Source organism: Dermacentor albipictus, chromosome 1 (genome assembly GCF_038994185.2).
Source record: "Dermacentor albipictus isolate Rhodes 1998 colony chromosome 1, USDA_Dalb.pri_finalv2, whole genome shotgun sequence".
Taxonomy (NCBI): domain Eukaryota; kingdom Metazoa; phylum Arthropoda; class Arachnida; order Ixodida; family Ixodidae; genus Dermacentor; species Dermacentor albipictus.
Genome location: NC_091821.1, coordinates 232,711,161 through 232,730,904, shown reverse-complemented (window position 1 = coordinate 232,730,904; position 19,744 = coordinate 232,711,161). Strand labels below are relative to the sequence as shown.

Sequence of the window (19,744 nt, the reverse complement as noted above, 5' to 3'; positions counted from 1 at the left end):
ATGTCCACACATCAACACATGGAGACTGAAGTTTTTACACAACCTGTATAAATTACATAAACCATTAGACCCTGCCCTATTACTGGCAGATGACCTGCCAGTGCCATTTACTTACCTGTTTGACTTTTTTGAGAAGACTGGTTATTTACACCAACTATAATGTAATGGTTTACCTGCTCTAATGTTGTGTTTTCTTTTGTCTTGTGACTAGCGCAACATGGGCTTAGTTGCCTTTGTACCATTAAACCCAAATTAACCAACGAACCGTCGACCAATACTATTTTTCGTGTGAAACTTTTTGTTGGTCACAGGCGACATGCATTTTTATGTGCCAACCGCAGCCCTAACTCCTTCAGTACAAGGGCAGAAGAGAAGCACCATCAGCTGAAACACTTTTCGGAATCGAAGCCTATGCAAGCATCTGTTTTATCTGTATAATACATGCCCCATATCCTGCTTTTTTGTGTCTTGTCAAATGATGATAGAACGTCAGGTCAACAAAGTTGCTGGTGGCCGACATGATTGCTGGGAGTAGGCATTCACTAGCGATCACTTTTGTGTTACTTAGGCGCGATTTCATGTATTGGCATTATATTGGCATATTGGCTGTTTGTTACACTTTGCAACATAAGGTGCCCAGTGCACGTCCTGTACCAAGTCAAGCAAAATCTCGCAAAAGTGATCATATTCCCAAATGCAACTATGTATATTCAAGCTGGCAACACATAATAGGCCGACTATGCCTAGCGCGTACGGGCCACTACGATGCTGGTAGCATGTTTACGTTTGTCCCGCGGCCTGCTCTCTCAGCGTTCGATTTTGCTAACTTTAGGCAGCTTCGGGTTGTCTTGGTATCCCAGCCCATGGGACTTCCTATCAGAATCAGAACTAGCTGACTGCCAGAACTCCAAAAATCAATAAGAGGCCCAATGTAGCGTAGATACCGCAGCCGTTGTGGGCTGCCGCAACGATTGCGCTTCGCTGAGGACAACAGTGTGCTCCTATTGTTATCTGTGGGTGGCGCAACTCAAAGCCCAAGTGCCAGCATCTGACGAACAAGTTGTCTGCTTACCGAGTTGTATATCCTCGAGGTGTTTCGCCACCATGGTCAAAGCTTGTTACGCTAGGAATCCTTTCAATGCAAGTCTGAAGTGTAGCATCCATCACTTAGCCGAAGCGGGCCCTTCTAACATACTTGCACGAGAAAACTTGAAGGTGAAGTTTATTCAACTCTAAGAAATTGTGTGATTGTTCTAGAGATAAGTACGAAAGCAAATCTGCTATGCATGTAAGTCAGTGTTAGAATAGTTGTGCATAGCCATCTAGTACACTGTAGCATAGCAAAGGGATGAGACACCATGAACTGAAATTTAAGCTGAGGGATAGCCTCCGAGTTAGGCGCGTCGTAGGAACCAAAGTCGGAAGGAGTGGTGTCTATGTGAACATCCAAAATCGGCTTTGAACTGCATGCCACAGTGATGTTCAATAGGTGGAGCTCTGCCGTAGCCTTCGCAGTACGAGGCATTGAAGAAGGACCGGAACCATCACAAAGGGAACGACAGGGTATCTTTGATTGCCAATAACTCCTCTTCTGCTGAACGCATTGAAGTAGTTTTTGCGGCAAAGTATTTCTAAAAGGGTTTTCTTTAATGTCAAATGCATTTCTAAGCTTTGATAAAAAGTGGTTCAGGACCCCCTTAAAACGCAATGAAACACTTTTCTAGCTAATTATAGAATAGCCTATTATAGGAGTCGCCTTTCAGATCTCCTACAGTAAAAATATTTCAAATCCTTCAAGTATAAGCATAGTTAGACGTAGTATAGCACCGATGAGCGGTATTATCTTTCCTTTCGTCTCCACTAGTGCAATGGAAGCTACACAGGGGAGTTGGCAAGGGGGCAAGGCTCTTACCAAGGCAAAGCATCTTACCAGCAGGAGGGCTTGTCACAGCACCCTGTGGCGGCTGCAGCATCTATGCTGGGCAGCATGCCCCTCCTTTATCGTAGACCACGCAGCCATGATTCTTTTATCTTTGTGAGATTGTAGGCATATATAGTCTTCATTCGTCTACCTCAAAAATAGCAATAATCGTATTACTGGGAATGTTCTCCTAATGACGAAATTGGCCAATAGCTAGCTGTTGGTAGGCTTTGCTGCTTGCAGTGTTGACATTGCGAAGGCGAGAGCAAGTGATTTTTCGCTGTTTTTGACATGATATTGTAAATTCCCTGCTGCATGCAGTGCAGTAATATTTGACTCACATGCTCACAGTAGCCTCTTGTGCAGATCAGCAATGTTTTCTTCTTATGTTCAAAAACTGGTTCGGGGCTCCTTTAAGCTTATAGGTGTAAGAAGCCCCAGCTAGCAGATGACTTATGCTGCAGGAGTGGCAATGGTAGCAGTGAAATTTTAGTATTAGGCAGTGTACTTTCATATGTATTAATAATCAGGCCTCCAAGATCTGGACAATGTAATGTGCACCATGGTGGTTATTATGCTGAAAACCTAAATGAAGTCGAGGTACTCAAGTGCATATCATGCTGGTGTGCAAGTGCTGAAAGTGTTTTGCATTTAAGCCGTGATGTGGTCTCTGCTAGAGCTTTAAGCAGACTGTGTAACTTTGTCAGTTTCGTTTATGGGAAATAAGCAGTATATGTAAAGTGTTGGGCATGTCATCACCAGTTCTTTGGCTTCTGCAGTCACATGGCCTTCGAGATTTGGGAGGCATCACATAGCCATTGAATAATATTGGTTACAAGCAACAAATACAGGACAGAAAGTACAGTAGCATTTACAACATAGTAAGCAAAAACATAAACTCTAAACTTAAATGATAGCGCTCCTTTGACGTTATGTTATGAAAGTTTAGCGCACTTACAAAAATCTCCAAAACTGATAGCATGAACAGAACATACTGTCCCCAAGCATGATCACAGTCTGTGCACTGTTAACCAAATACTCAGAACATATTCACTTGTGGTGAGTCTGCGGTGTTCACGGAAGCACCTTTGCTGATCTGGCCTACAAACTCCTGACACTTGGTGCTTGCCTGATATAAACGTGCCCATACAAGAAGCCCAACACTAGACCTGGCTGTTGATGGTAGCACCTCAGCGAGTTAGGTCTTCGTATGGCATGACTTGAGTGACAGCAGGTGCTGGGTGGTGATGTTGCTTGGATGCAGTGCTAATATGTCCAATCTTCTTGCATTCTAAGGTCTCTGTGCTTGCTCCTCTCATGCTGCTAAGTCTTTCCCTCACATGTGCTTTATTTTCTTCATGTTTAGGCATCATGCTTCTTTTACTTCTGATTTGTTGTTATTCCATCGTCTGCCATATTTTTCTGTGTCAATCATGACACTTATGTTCCTACGAGTAGGCCTTATTGGTATTTAGGTGCGAGGTCCTGAGCACCTAAACACCAATTAGATTCTAACAGCAACAAGAGCAAACACCTACCAAGTTTGTATGCTGTCATGGATGGGATGGCAAAAGCTTGCTTGCGTGCAGAAAGCACTAAAATGAATTCATGCGCCACTGCTTCAACTGACAACGTTGTCCAGCCAAGGGCACACATTTCGATGCACATTATGCTGCGTGCCTGACAGACACAGAGCTCCCCCTTGACTTTGACTGTTATAAAATTTTAACTGGACAACATTTTATTGAAGCACAACACAGAAACCTTTTGTATACAAGGTATTCATTCTGTTATTGGTACGAAACAATAGAAGTAGTTTATAATTGCAGTTTTTTCAGAATACTCTATTTTTTGGACAACCTAGTAGTCCCTTTCGTGTCTGAAAAATCTGTCCTAGACGATGTTCTAAGCCATGACAAGGAATGTTTGTGCCCTGCACTTTTTGAACTATTCCAAGTGATGTTTCATAGGAAGCCAGTGAGATTTCTTGCCTGACTCACCACCTCCACCCTTTCAGTGCATTTGGGAGGAGGTCGAAATTTTAAAATTAGTTTTATAGCTTATGGTGTTCAAGCAAAAATATCAAAATTTTGCCTGTATCATAAAGAAGGGCTTCTTTCCTATATCAGTACATTTACGTGCAACCATCGAAGTCTGTGAACTGGAAGATGACTCGCCATGGTGGCGCAATGTCTTTTGTGTTGTGCTGCGATGCTTGTGGGCACGGGATCAAATCCCAGCCGGAACAGCCACATTTTGACAAGGGCAAAATGTGAAAACCCCCATGTACCATGCATTGTGTACACGCAAATGAATCCCTGGTGGTCAAAATTACTCTGGAGCCACCGCCCGAACCAATATGGCATGCCTCATAATCATATTGCGATTTTGGCATGTAACACCCCAAAATTTAATTTAATTTTTGACTGGAAAATGGATACCTGTGAAAGCTACAGGTGAACAAAAGTGGAATTTCAGGCAAGTGCAGGCATTCTGGCAAATAAACCTGCCTTCCTCAATGTAGCAGTGGTGATAGAAAGGTTTCCTGAAAATGTACAAATGGTCGGGGTGGTGAGGAGATGTGGCACACGCTATCAGATATACTCTGTTTCAGTAGTTCCTAGGAGCAGAGCTAAAGCTATGTCACCTGCGAGCATAGATTCTTGTGCAGCGAGATGTGTGATGGTGCAGAACCCGTTGCATGACTAAATGGCCTTGATAATGGTCTTGTCAGCAGGTATTTACTTTGAAAATTTTGTGCAGTTCATGGCTGCGGTTTAGTGCATGATTTTGCTTCGTTTTGTAATATTTATTGAGGCTCTATAATACTGAAAATAGAGTTCTACACTTGTTTGAATAAAAATGTGTAAAGAACAAAAAAAAATAACTCATTATATTCATAAAATAATTGACACTGTTTTTATTTAAGAAGTACAAACAATTAATTGCTTTGAAAGTGGCTAAATTTCTACATGCAGTCGGCACAGCTGCAGAACCGTAGACAATTCCCTACTAGGTAATGCTTTGTCCTTTGCAGAAATGGCATCCACAGACTCGCTTGCATGGTATCGTTTCAAGCTGCTCTTTTGCGCGAAAGGAGTGAATTAGTCGGCATTGAACATGCTTGCAATAGTGCAGTAAATATGCATGAATTCTAATTAAGAAAACGGCTGCACTTCAGCTGCAATCGGGAAACAGCTGTAATTGGGACCTCCTCCTTCCTGCGTAGCAGGTCCCGATTCAGTCTGACTATGGGACCTCCTTCTCTATATACACAAATTTTTGTAATTAATTTTATGCCTAAATAAAACCGCTTCTGACTCTGACTTACAATTGTCAGTGAGCACACCATGTACAAGTGGATGTTACAAGTGGGATGAAGAGATGGCGTCATCATCCCGTGCAGCATGCTGGCCAAGTGCTCCTTCTGAACCCTCTGCTTCCGCTTTCTCTGCAACCCTCCTTCTCCTCTGTATCTCGAGATATCTCGAAGATGCACACCTTTTAGGTGTCGGAACAAATATGGGATGAATTTTCTACCACTGCTATCACATCAGCTGATCTCACTGCACAGTTGCATTCTTCGTAGATGCTGCCACCGCCTGCACTGCAGCGCTCGCCGCCAGCAGACAACGTGACATGGAAGGCCATCTTTAAGATGTGTTTGCCCTCCTGATTGGTCAAAGAAGCCTGTAGCTTCCACAACGTTGAAAAAAAAACTACTGAAGCAGAGTATATAGGTAGAGAGCCTAGCAATCAGTGTTTTATAATGTCTTCACTTGCCCAAAAGAAGACAGGCTGCAGTATGTAGAACACATAGAAAATGACTCAATAAATGCAGTCATTATGCAAGCAAGATTATTGGTGTACATTGCATCGTGGTCCTTTGAGTGGCAAGCTTCCTGATGTGCTCCTGTAAAGCAGAAAGCTTACTCAACTCTCTGTTTTGTCTTTACTGTTGCAGTAAAATCCTTCACAACTCAAGCTTCGCTTCGTTTGTCACAGTGCGTTCTGTTCTAGGCCTCTACTTTTTTTTTTTATTTTTCAAAGTGATGCACACTTGAAAAGTGTCAGCACTTCCATGAGGCCTAGATCATCATTTTCATTTTCATTTGCTTCTTTATTTTTTTTTCAAGACAAATATGATGACAAAGGGTCACCAACAGACTTCATATTTACTGCCATCTGCTCCGTGTTCCCTGATAAGCGATCCCCACAAGAATTGAAGGAGCGGTTCGTACCACTACATGTACCTTCTTTTAAAATATTGTTAGCTATATTCTGTGCCCTAGCATAATTTAAAAAATAATAATGAAGTGCTATTGTGTTCAGTAAAGGCTAGCACATGAAGTTCACGCATACATGAAGTATATAAGCATGATATAAATGGGCTGACATCTGATAAATTTTTTTCTGTGAACTACAGCATATTGTGCACAAATCATTATTGCTAAGTTCTTTGTGCAGCACTTTTTTCATCTTGCTGACAGCTTTGCCATAGTATAAGGACATTACTGTGAAAAAACAGTGCAGCCTGCATACAGTGAGGGATATGTGTCCATATACAATGCCTGTGCAAACTAGGTACTGAGCAAATTGCTAGGTCAAAGTTTTTGCAGCTCAGTCCTTGTGCTCACATTAGAGAGCTTTAGCCGAGTGTTAGCAGTCTGCTATGCTTAGACCGGTGTATCGTACTATTTGCACATAGCCACTCGCCTATAATGCCGGTGCTGGTATGCACGGCACTCGTGCCAGCAATGAAAGACAAAATGCTGCCTTGCTCCTCTGCAGCATGACAGTGTGTGCATTTGGTTTCTTTGTCGTTTTGCAGCCAAGCTGACTGCACGTTGCTTGCGTCTCTGGCAGACACACTATGATGTTCTTGCCAAAAGTTCAAAATCAACGCAGTCCTCTGTAGTGCCCCAGCATGTGAAATGCGAGTGGAGTGGATTGTAAGCGATACTCAGCTAAAACTATCTGTAGAAATTACTTCTTGTTACCTTAGTACAGGTAAAATGCACTGCCATCATATACCCCTTGACCTGGGCCACCATCTTGCGCGCGTTCGAAAACCTGATGTTCGGCTTCATCTCATACGATTGTCCTAGGCCGCACCGAAAATCACGGCCTAGGCCAATTGCGTGAGGTGAAACCAAATGTCAGCTCTTCAAACATGTACAAAATAGCGGCCCTGTGTGCCAGTGTCATAAATTGGGCATTACAAGTTTGGACAAATATGCGATACATTGTGCTTTGTGTTTTCTTTCTATTGATGCTTATGCTGTCACCAATGCATATTATAGTGTATAAGAAATCAGGACCTTGAACAGCTGCAATGAGCACATTTAGTCCTGTTCTGCTTGTTTTTCTGCATTAAAAATAATGGAACCATTATTGCGGATATGTCTTGTTGATGCGTTTATGCATCGTTGATGCGTCGATGATGGGTTTTATGACTGACTAATTTCTTATAGTCTGCACTAGCAGTATTTAAAAATTCCTTGTTGTCTTATAAAAACAACACATGTAAAGACATCTTCTTCACTGGTTGGCATGCAGTAATTTCGTTCCTTTCCTCCAGCACACCTTGCTGTTTCTGGTCAGTAACAGCGGTAGTCTTGTATGTTAAAATTTTTGTGAATGGGAAGTGGCGCTTCACTGCTGAGAGTAGCTCTTGTCTCTGGCAGGTACCGGGAGTTGATGGAGAAAGTAAACCCACCCACTGTTCCACCTGAATGCACACCCAACATGGATGGACCATTCGCTCAGTCGGTACCTCGTGAACAAAGCATGCACTCTTTTCGGACTCTTTTCTGTCGGCGTTGCTTCAAGTATGACTGCTTTTTGCACAGTGAGTAGCTGTTATACTTTTGTGACTTGGCGGAAATGGTGGTTAATAATTGTGTTTGCTGGCAAATGAAAAGATGATGGTAGGTAGTTTTGGAACTTCAGGAATTGGTGCCCTAGAAAGAACCAGATACTACCAGGCAGTTTAGTTCATTGCCTGCTGGAGAAAAAAAAATGTGCTCAAAAGTAAGCGTCATGATTCTTGCTTTGAGTTTCTTTACGTGTTATTATCGAAAATTTAACCTTTATCTCAGGTGTTAGAATTTGCTGTCTGGTTCAAAAAACATCACAAGCAAGCTGCAACTCAAACTTTTTAATCATGTCAAATTCGTTGAATTATGGAAGTATAATACTGGTGAGGTACCTGTACCGGTCACCTACCTGTCTGCGAGAATACATTACATGTTAAGCAACGTTACAACCAGTTTTGCAAAGGCGATTTCTTCCTCTCTTCATTTGCATTTGGAAAATATCAAATTTTTGTACTTACTTCCTGCTGTTGCTTCTAATTGTGTGCTGTGTCAGTGGCAATGTTGCTGTGAGACCTTTGTTACATGAGTCTGAATAGCACAGGAATGTAGGATGCACTGCGTGACGTTCATATTGCGCCCTATAGGGGCAGTGGCAGCATACAAGTGGAGATTCAGTATTTTGTTTTAATGTTGTGGAAGCACAAGAGTCCTAAAGCAATAAGAAAAAGTGTAACTTTACGTGTTAACAATCAAACAACATGTTTTTACAAATACAAAAATGCTGCACAAAAAAAATAAAACATGGGATAACTTTTTAAAAAAAAAGGTATTACATTTGCATTTTTGTGTGAGATGTAAAACATTTAAGCTGCTACTGTATCAAAACATATTAATCTTTATTTTTAAGCATCAAGAAAACTAACAATGTCTTACTTTCATTAAGTTTTTTTTGTGATATAGCATTGAGAAATTGAGGTCAAGGCTCCGTTATTGGTCTTAAATTAATTTATCTAGGCCAGTAAAAAATAACATTTTCCAAAAAACAAGGTAAAACATGTGATGCTTTAATTTTGTAGGTGTATATTTGACCATGACACTGCAAACTGTAAAAAAAAGATGTGACTCTTTTCATTCTCTTCCTCCTTTGGTTCCTTTTTCTCCTGAACTTTCCTGTATTTTTTTTCTTTTGTGCCCTTATTTATTAGCAAATAGAGGGATGGATATTCCTCCAGGTAAACAGAATACAACTATTTGCATCTCTGCTTTCACTCTCCACTATTTCTTTCTTCCTAAGCTTTTCTGTTTTTGTGTGTCTGTGTGTATCTAATGCTTACTAGATCCCAGCATCCTGCTGCACCTTTGCCTGCATTTACTACATGCTTTCCCTGCCACTCTGAATGGCCAAGTTTGATAGAGTGCTCTTCTGCAAGCCAGGCTGGTCATAAAGCTTCGAAATGTCATCAATGGCTTCCGCATCAAACAGTGACTTGCTTTAATAAAATGGTGTTAGTAATGAGGTGCAGCCTTATTGCTTGCCTCTCCAACTACAGCAATAACACTAAAGGGTGTGAGCATCCGAATTGTACCATTGGAATCGTATTATTACTTTTGAAGGCAGAAACCCATGCATCTTGTAGTGTGAATGAATTTCCATCATTCATACCAATTGCAACTATTATAAGTGAGCATTTTTTAGGCATACTTGAGAGTGCAGTAACATGTCATTACTTTGCCATGTTAAGGCATGTTGAACTGAGGGTGGGGGGAGGGCATAGATTCTGTACCATTAATTTACAGCTAGTGGCTTATTTCAAAGCTTGATGATCAGCCTGTAATACTTCATCTCTTCATCTGGCATGTATTCTTCATCTTAACAAATGCATCATGTGAGCATTTTAAATCGGCTTGCACGACCTGTCGTACAAGCATACTAATGATTAGTTCATTGTTGGGACTTGTTATGGCAGCTGTTAACTGCAGATATCAATAAAAGCAAAAAAGGTAATCTCAAGAAATAAATAAATCTTATCAGGGAATCTTACAAACAGTGAAGACATTTCCTTCTTTAGTCTCACTATCTTAATATAATACATTGTCTTTAACTATTGTTGAAAGTAATTGCGTGTTATTGTCATTAGCTTCTACCATCAACAACATTGGCCTGACTATACGTCTTATTGTGTTATTCCTATCTTCACCCCTCTTTTTTTCCCCTTGTGGTTCTTTCTTCGTGCAAGTGTCTAATGCTACCTTTTACTTGATGCCAGAGCTATAACTGAATAAAAAATGTTAAAGGGGTTAGAGGATATCTTAGTTAAAATATTGTTGACCTAACATTGTGATAACAGCTTAAATTTTATTGCTTTGTTCCCTAGCTTTTGCACAGGGAAACTAAACAAGTATTTGTGATTTTCCTATTTTGTGTTTAAAGGGACCCTGAAACGATTTTGATGATTTTGTACAAACGTACCGAGTCGTTAGAGTAGGTCCTTCTGATCATTAATTGACACATCTAAGTGCTCCGTGTAAAGCTTGTAATTTATTATTAGGTTTTCAAAATGCACATCGCTGCCAATCACAGCACATCGCTCGGCTGAGTTTTAAGCAATCCCTACCCATGTGACGTCATTTGCCCCAATGAAGTTAGTAGGGCAAGCTATCCAAGTGGCTGCCCAGGGCGCGTCAGCAATAATTTTTCCAACTTTATGGTGAACAAATGCTGTTCATAATACTTGGAATGCTAGTTAATTTGTTTCAATAAAAAAGAAAGTAACAGAAAGAGAATGCATACGAACAATTTCGCACTACACTTAAGCACTTCCGGGAAAGAGCAAGCATTGTCTGCTTGTGTTACAACGTGCTTCATTTTTAATGAGAGCTCCGCTGTCAGAGTCGGTCTGAGTCTTTCCGCGAGCGCCATGATTCGACTTCGTTGCGTTGTGGGCTGCAAGCATAGCGACTGGCAATATGTCAAGCTGCGACATCGTGTCCCTCTGCAAGGCAGCAAACGGGCGGACTGGCTGCAGCGCATCTGACTGCCGCTATCCGATTGGCGCCAGGATTTGCACGTTTGCGGCCGTCACATTACACTGTAGGATTACTACCGCAATAGAATTTCGCGAGTTCTGTATTCGGGTAAACGCAAGCGCAAGGGAACAGGGCCAGGCTGTTTGACCGTGCCGTTTCACGGGATGAGCAGAAACACAAATGTGAATGGTCTGCACGGCGCAGCCACCTGGTGGCACAGAGCTCAACCAAACACAGTAGCTGTAACGAAATGTATTCTTTGCTGCTGGTGTAAATTTTTCACAGGAGTGTAATCATTAACACATCGTTTTTGGAAATGTTTAAAATGTTTTATACTTGGTTAGAGCAATATTAGTGCTTTGTTTGACTGGTTAAGCTTTGCGCAAACAGGTGGCTGGACCATGCAGACCGATCAGGCCGCTCACATATGTCTACGCTAAAGTTCCTTCATCAGCTTGAGTTTATGCCTCCAGCCATCCGTCCTAACACCCAGCTCGCCTGTGGTTACCAGAATACCAGACACATTCTACGCTGCGACAAAATGCTCGCAACGCACGCTGCTTCTGTAGCTCTCGCTTGGGGTCGACTGCCAAGCAGCTGGTGGAAAGTTTGGAGAGGCCTCACGTGCTCGCTCCTAGAGAACCAGAAGTTGACGACATGACGTGCCATCATGATGCAGAGCCAGGGAAGGCGGAACTTAGCCAGATCACTCGGTGAATGAGTTGAGGAGAAATACACGACTATGGAGGAGGGTAACTTGTAATCGTCCATACCTCGCTTAATATGAGACGCTTAACACAAATTGTGGTGCGAATTATTAACTTTAGTTGTTCCCTACATGTCTACAAAATTTGTCTGAACCATTTCAGGGGCCCTTTAATAATGTGGGAAGATGGTCGTGCATAATTTCAGCATAGTGTACATCCAGGTTTACCAAATGAAGTTCTTGTGCATTTATATAAATTTACTCATTTTGGGAAAGTAGAATGGAGCTAACTAAAGGCTTTATTAATTCATTGCCTCTGATAATTTCCCACATTCATGTTCATAGTGCAGTGTTTATTGCATCGCACATGTAATGCGAAGTGGGGAATGGGATCATTCCCCACCTGTGGCAAGTTGTTTTTTCATCCACTTTCAATTCCATTAATTTATAATTTCTTTATTTCAATTGCAAGTAACTTCCAGTAACTGCCAGTGCAAGTAACTTCCCCTGTGTTGTCCTTGGTGTCTTTGTTTGTTGGCTTCTTATGATATAAAGAAAGGGGTCTTACAAGGAGACACAATCATTCCAATGTTGTTCACTGCGTGCTTGATTCAAGCTATTAAATTGGGACGGCTTACGGGTAAGGATCAACGGCAAATATCTCGGCAACCTTTGGTTTGCAGATAACATTGTTCTGTTCTGCAACAATGCAGACGAGTTACAACAAATGATTGAGGACCTTAACAGAGATAGTGTAAGAGTTGGGTTGAAGATTAATATGCAGAAAACAAAGATAATTATTAAAAACCTGGCAAGGCAACTAGAATTCAGGATTGCCAGTCAACCTCTAAGTTATGCGAAGGAACATGTTTACCCGATACAATTATTCACAGGGAACCCTGATCACAAGAAGGGAATTTACAGTAGAATAAAGTTGGGTTGGAGCGCATATGGCTGACATACTCAGATTCTTACTGGAAGCTTACAGTTATCACTAAAAATAAAGGGGTACGATCAATGCATTCTACCGGTGCTAACATATGGGCCAGAAACTTGGAGACTGACAAAGAAGCGAAGCCCGAAAACAAGTGTAAGAACCGCACAAAGAGCGATGGAACGAAGAATGATAGACATCAGTTTAAGAGACAGAAAGAGAGCGGTGTGCATCAGAGAGGAAACGGCCATAGCCGATATTCTAATCGACATTAAGCGAAAGAAATGGAGCTGGGCAGGTCATGTAATGTGTAGGTTAGATAACTGGTGGATCGTTAGGGTTACAGAATGGGTGCCAAGAGAAGGGAAACACAGTCGAGGACGGCAAAAGACTAGGTGGGGTGATTAAATTAGGAATTCGCAGGCGCAAGTTGCAATCGGTTGGCGCAGCACAGGGGTAATATGAAATCGGAGGGAGAGGCCTTCGTCCTGCAGTGGACTTAAAATAGGTTGATGATGATGATGGTTTACATGACTCACATTCCCGCACTTCCGATGGGGAAGGAGAATAGGTGGATGCGTTGGTTCAGTGGGGAGTGAGGGAAGTCGGAATGCTGTTGCAATAGTGAGGGAATAGTGGAGGGCAGTGTTGCTTTTTCTTCAAATAATTAGGGGTTACAAAAGTTAAAAAGAACACATGTAAGCATGTGTTAATTTGGTGTGCCTAGTTTTTGCCAGAAAATGGGAAGTAAAAAGAGATGTGGCTTGGACAGTTGAAAAATTAGCAATAAAAAATCTGAAAAAAAGAAAGGTTAAAGGAAACGAAGTTTTATCAGAACACGTTTGGTTGAGTGATTTGTGCAAATGGGAAATGAAAGCAATTAGTATTAATAAGTGATGGGGAGTATCCAAGGTACATGTATCTTAGATACTTTTTGGGTATTTTTTATCTGTGTTGTGATATGTCTGGCAAGACATGTATCAGTATCTGTATTTACTATTCTTGAAACAATGTATTGTTTATCTTAAAATACAAGATACTGCTATCGCAACATTACCATGAGAAACTATAAACGTTGGCTGAGCCCTGCAGCAAGGCCAGACGATGAGGTCTGCACGTCTCTCTTGGTGGAGCAGAATCTCCTTTGTTGGGACCCTGGTGGTTGAGCTTGCTGTATCTTTTAGCTGTAAAAACAAATTATTATATTTCAAGCTTTGTGCTTTCACACAATAGCAAGCAAAAGCACAAAAAACAGGCTATATCTGTGCAAATTTAGTATGTTTTGTGCCTCTGTGCTTAATTATGAATAGATCAGAAAACTCATCCCCCCAACTATTTTTGAAAAGAATGAAGTGTAAGTGTGCAGAAGATCAAAAGCAAAAAGAAATACTGAACCAAAGGACCCTACTTTTTTTTTAACAACCTTATCAAGTGAACAGACAGTGAAGCCAAGAAAGCATGAGGGAATAGGAAGTTTTCTTGTCGAGCCATAGACTTATGGCTTAGTACTAAATTTGTGATAGATTTTATATTCTAATAAAGAAAAAGGGAAATGAAAATGGAAGAAAAGACAACAAGCCGTTGACATTAGGCAAACCCAGAACTTTTGCACGATGCATGCATTGTGCCTGCTTAACTGCGGGGACAGCTAGCACTTGTTGACTTGCCATTTATTTACTTATTCTCAATGGAATGAAACACATCAATTTAGGCCTAACTAGTATAAGTGCTTTCATTTCTGCCATCTCCAATTTGTATAACATCGGTGTAGTTTTGGCTCTTATGCTTAGACCAGAGTTCATGCCACCCTTAGTGGCCAGATGCGTAGTGGCATGACAAGACACTCTCGACTGTTTGCGCTTACTAGCTTTTCTACTTCAAAATTTCCCTAGCACATTTCATTCTGTGAGTGTATTACATGTATTAAATCTTAAGCTTGGGAGTGTTAACCAGTGTCACTTACAGCCATGGTGGCCTATGAGGAACATCTTCTAAACCACATGCATTATATAGTTCATGATCTTAGCTGCAGACAGCTGATGTAATTCTACAGCACCATTCAGTTTTTTAAGAAGCAGTTAATTTCCTCCATGCCTTCCTTGGCTTCATTGTGTGTTGGCTTTATACAGAAAGTCATAGGACATTCATAGTCTGCGAACTGTTTCTTGATTAAGCCTGTCAATAAATCATTATGACACTGCTTCTGGAAGCACAGTGTATATGCACACATCTAGAGGTTGTGCGCAATTATGGCACCATATAAAGAGCTGTGCCGTGGCATTTCACTGCCTTGGAATGTTACAAGATATTTGTAATGAAGTCTGTCTATGTATTCTTAATGGTTTGATAGCAGTTTCTGCGGGCTATCATACTTATCAGGACAAGCTTATTGCCAAGTTTTATTTCCCAGTTTTGTTCTTAGTGCACACTTGTTGCAGAAGATTTACAACGCACTGGCTTCTGTTTGTCATAGTGCGCAGGAAGCCACATGTGCTGCATATGTACATTCCAGTTGCATAGTAACAAAACAGCATGTAATAAATAGTGGTGAAGTTCCTTGCATATTGGCTAATAACAAGATCACAGAGTTAGCCTGAAGAGAGAAGTTTCTGCACAACTTGCACCATGTCAAAAACTATTCTTGCTTGAATTATGTGCTCATTCATATAACTATAACGTTTGTATAAGAGCATGTCATATCCAAATTAAAGTATGTTGTTGCTTATCCTAATGGGCCTTGCAACACACTTCACAATAGACAGGCAAAAGCAGTCAGAACATATTCTCCACATGTTCATTCAAAATTTTTGCTCTTCAAAGGCATGCTTTTACTGTAGCTGTACTGAAAGCTCCTCCATTAGTTATGCTTAAACATAATTGCACACAGTATTAATTTGCAATGTTTGCAGGCATAAGCTAACCTGAGCATGAGTCATTGCATTTCATAGTCATCTCATGCCACATCATGCTTGGAATGAGAACTGCAACATTTAGTATCCCAGTTTTTCTTTAAATTAGCACATCCTGGGCCCCTTCTTTGTTTGTCATTATTATTCCTTTGTGCCTTAATGTAGTAATGAATGCTATGCATGGCTGTAACCCTTGCTTAGGTAAGCGCTATTGTCTTTACCATAGAGCAAGAGAGACAGGAGAGCCAACTCGGCTGTTTAGACGTGGGCATGAATTTTATGATCAGCTGCTCGTTTGTGTCACATTGTATAGGAGGCACCGCAATTTGTTGCGTTTATCTAGGAGCATTCCTTTGGCGTGGCATCCATGGTGTCTGTATCTTCTCCCTGTTTTTCACTTGCTGTGAAATTGTGCACGCATTCCTTTGTCGTCTACGTCAGTTTAAAAACACAGAACTGCAGGACACAGGCAACAGCATGAGGCCCATAAGTTCCTTATCATAAACTTCTGGAAGAGAGGTCAACTTGACAAATTTCCGCTATGGTTGAGACCATTGCTTTAAGGAAAAAGCAGGTCCTTGCATTTGTCAAACAGTATAATACATGCATAGCCAAAAACACACCCAAGAATAAAGCACTTCTGTCCTGCTTGCTATATGCTTCTGCTTATGGTCCGTTGGCACCACTGCCACACTGACAGACCCCTCTGCCTCACTGAGGCATCATGCCATTAACCCTTTCAGGGTCGATTTTTTTGCCCAGGATAGATTTTTTTTATTGCAGATTCCAATTCTTGTGAGGGACCTATTTTGAAAAAGTTTACTGTAATTTTGCTAGGGTGACCGTAAAATGAGGAAAAGATATTTTCCATTGGTATGTATGTACTGTTTACTCATGAATAACAACAATAAAAAGGAAATAAACTTAAAAGAACAAAAAATTTGATGCATTGTTATACACATAGTTCAAAGCTTAGAAAATGCGCAAACGAGAATATTTTGCAAGTGTCAAATGTTCCTGCTCTTAACTAATATTTACGTCTACAGCGTAATCGAACTGTGTAGGTGAGCGCACACAAGAAAACTGTGGTTGTGTGCCCATCAAAAAAGCAAAACGTGTGGCAAACGTCCGCTAATCTTCATCTTATCGCCAACCAGAGGCAATTAGTTTTCGCAAATCTCCAAGAAAAAAAGAAAGGAAAAGGAAACACATGCACAACGGCATCCTTCCTATGCTCACCCCTGTGAGAACTAAAGGAGTGAGAAACAGGCGGCCACCCTTTGAGCGATTAGTAACAAGATAGCCATCAGTTCTACGAGCTCAAGAAGCCAAAACCGCCCGCGAACAAAACCCAAATTGCCGCGCGCACGCGCTAATGCGCGAGCGGTAGTATATAGATGCACTGGAGCAAACTAGCTCTAAAACAAACCATGCAATGAAAACTGAGAGAGGGAGGTGCGAGAAAAAATTTCTATGTCTTCCCACATAGTGGCAGCATGTGCCAAGAAAGAAAAAGTTAGGAAATTGGCTCGCTTTTTAAACGTACAGACGGTGCCGTAAATATGCGGCATCGACCATTTTGGACTTATTTGCAGTGCCGTATATTTATGTCATTGACCCTGAAAGGGTTGAAACTCTCCTATTGTTGCTAATTGGCACTTTACTATATTGGCCCAAAAATAAGCTTTCATGTCTTTTGGCTTTTGTAGACGACAACTGAAGAATGTGCCATGACGTCATCATGTTTTATGTGAAGACGGGAAAGTGAGGTGCCAGACGAAATGCAGAAGCATCTTGTGCCACAGGTGTGGTCCTGTGGGCACTTTATCTTGTAACTTACTTGTAAGGTTTTCTATGCTTTTAAGTGTTGCCTTGGCCATAAGCAGTTCACGAATTCCGTGAGAACACTTGGTGAATACTGAAACGGGTGATAAAGCATTAAGAAAGTGCAAGATTCTGTAAGAGAGAAGGTGAGAAGAAAAAGCATGTACAGTAAAATGCTCAGCATTATTGGTTTGTTCGGTTTTAGGTTGCTGTACTATATGTATTGCAGCAAAAAACAGTCAGCACTCCTGTCTTTCTTGCTCTGTGCTCCTCACTCTCAACACATGTTAATATTAGTTGGTTCCTTTCAGCATTCCATCCAGCACCAAGCCAGTACAAGCGGAAAAGCTGTGATATGAAGGTGGACACTGAGCCATGTGGATCACATTGCTACCTCCACTTGGTGAGGTTGAAGAATGCTGTAGTTAAAGATATGTGTTGGTTCTACCTCAGTAAATGTTTGTAGACTGACTATATTTGTAGAGCCCATGTGTCTGTTGAAGAGATGTCATGTCAAGCAATGTGATTTCAAAACAGTATCAGTATTAGTCTGCAAAACCTGTGGATGTGTAGTATTTTTAACATTCTTCTTCATAAATATAGTTTCATGAGAAGTGTTCCCATCTTCCTCTTCGCTAATAATGCCACTCTGTGCTGTTAACTGCAAAAGTTTAACAGAATATATTATGTGTGAGAAAATGAAATTGCTTAATAGCCTGGGGCTGAAACCTTTAAGTTCCATGTTGCACTTACAGGTTATGAAAAACCTGCAGCTTTCAGGTTCTGAGAACATTTGCATCCAGATCTAGAAGCAGCACAGGAAGTATACTGAGTGTGTTGTTGTGGCTTAAATGCGTTTGCCTGTGGTCTCGTAAAAATGGGAAGCCGGGCTAGTCTTGGTACTTGTGCATGAATCCACCATATGTATAATTTTCACCATGTTGCACATGTATGCTGTTAAGTTGCAGAATTGCGCTTCCTTTACTTTTCAAGGTAGCTGTATGTTGCTGCTTAGTTCTCAGCATAGATGTGCTTTCTCTATTACCTTAGGATTCTGTGAAGGCAAGGCTGCAAGCAAAACTCAAGGAAGAAAGGGAGTCGTCAGAACAACGCAAGATGCAGAAACAGATTTCCATGGACAGTGGGAATGAAGCAAGTGGTGAAGATAGCAATGACAGCACACGCACAAATAGCAAAAAGAGTGACAGCTCTGAGAAAGACCAAGACAAACCAGCACAGATGACTGTCAACAGCTTGTCAGGTTGGCTGCCTTTCTCATTCTTTTCATTGACATAGCATTATCGGTAGGGGTGTGCAAATACCAAATAGTAAATTTCGAATTGAATATTGAATCAAATCAAGAAAAAAAAAGGCCGAATATTGAATACTGGAAAATTTATCACGAGGTTTACTGCTAACAAATATTCTGCAAGAAACACCGTCCTGCACCTGCTAGGCAGTCTAATAGCATTGCATAACAAGAACGTTGCAAGCTATCAGAAACTTAGGTACCTGCGAATCAAATTGTACAGTATGGTCTACTTTTATTAAATGAAACGGCAAATTATTATGCTACTGTTGATTACAGCTCAGTTCACTGTGAGGGTCTGGAAAACGTATACCGTATTTACTCGATTCTAACGCGCCCTCGATTGTAACGCACACCTGTTTTCCGTGACCAAAAAATAAAAAAAGAAAAGAAATAGTACAGTACCGCGCTCCGCGTGCTTTCATAAAAAATACTATTTTCTCTCATTTGGAAAAAACATATTTATTCCCAATGCACTAAAGTTGCGATTAATAAAAACACAAATGGAAGCGGCGTACCTTTGCCAAGATTTTCACTGCGACGATACACGAGTCGTGTGGGGCAATAGATAGCACTTGTCGTCGCTATCAGACAGCTCCTTATCGCTATCAACCCCCGCAGGGGCGTCTGTGACAGCAGGTGTTTGGTGTGTTGCGACACCACGTACCCAAGCACACAAGGGTTGGACCCTCCCACGTGTAGCTGTGCGCGGCTCAACTGTGTCTGGGGAAAGGGGGCTCCTAGGCGTTGAGCCAATGCCGGGTGTTCGGACCTTTTAGGCCCCCCAGCGGAGGCGATACACCTCTTTGGCCTCTGCTTCACATAGCCAGCACTCCCGGATTGACCCACCCGGGGGAAATCGGTAGTTGCCTTTTCCTCTCTCTCTCTCTCCCTCCATCCTTTGTATTTCTATCACTTTCCATCTTTCCTGTCTTCCCTTCCAATTTTTCCAGGCAGCAAGGGTTAACCTTGTGTGTATAGCCAACCTAGGTTATTTCATATTTGGTTATAGTGGTAATGTACAGCTGGCGTTTGCAGGCCATGTTGCACAAGTCCTGCAGCGTCCCCTTGTAGGACTCCACGGTAGGTGGCTGACATTACTGCCGAAATTACACTCTTATGGCTACTTCCTTCCCCCCCATTACCTGATCGCTCCCTGAAGCGGGGGCGCACCGATGATGTCTGAGTTTTTTGCCCGTCAAAAAGAAACTATCCCTCGTTTCCATGTAGTCCACTCCGAACAACCAGACACACCCATGCGAGCAAGCTCACCATTCTTCGTGTCTAAGTCTCTC

At 41.5% G+C, this 19,744-nt stretch overlaps 1 protein-coding gene across 3 annotated transcripts in view; it reads left to right on the top strand.

The window, feature by feature from the left end:
• Positions 1-19,744, top strand: part of E(z) (histone-lysine N-methyltransferase E(z)) — a 57,919-nt gene that overhangs the window by 17,103 nt on the left and 21,072 nt on the right. For all 3 annotated transcript variants that reach the window (XM_065425881.2, XM_065425880.1, XM_065425879.1), the window contains exons 6-9: positions 6,058-6,154; positions 7,609-7,772; positions 17,452-17,543; positions 18,191-18,401. In XM_065425881.2, the coding sequence (XP_065281953.1) occupies positions 6,058-6,154; positions 7,609-7,772; positions 17,452-17,543; positions 18,191-18,401 (564 nt within the window). The remainder of the gene's footprint in view (positions 1-6,057; positions 6,155-7,608; positions 7,773-17,451; positions 17,544-18,190; positions 18,402-19,744) is intronic.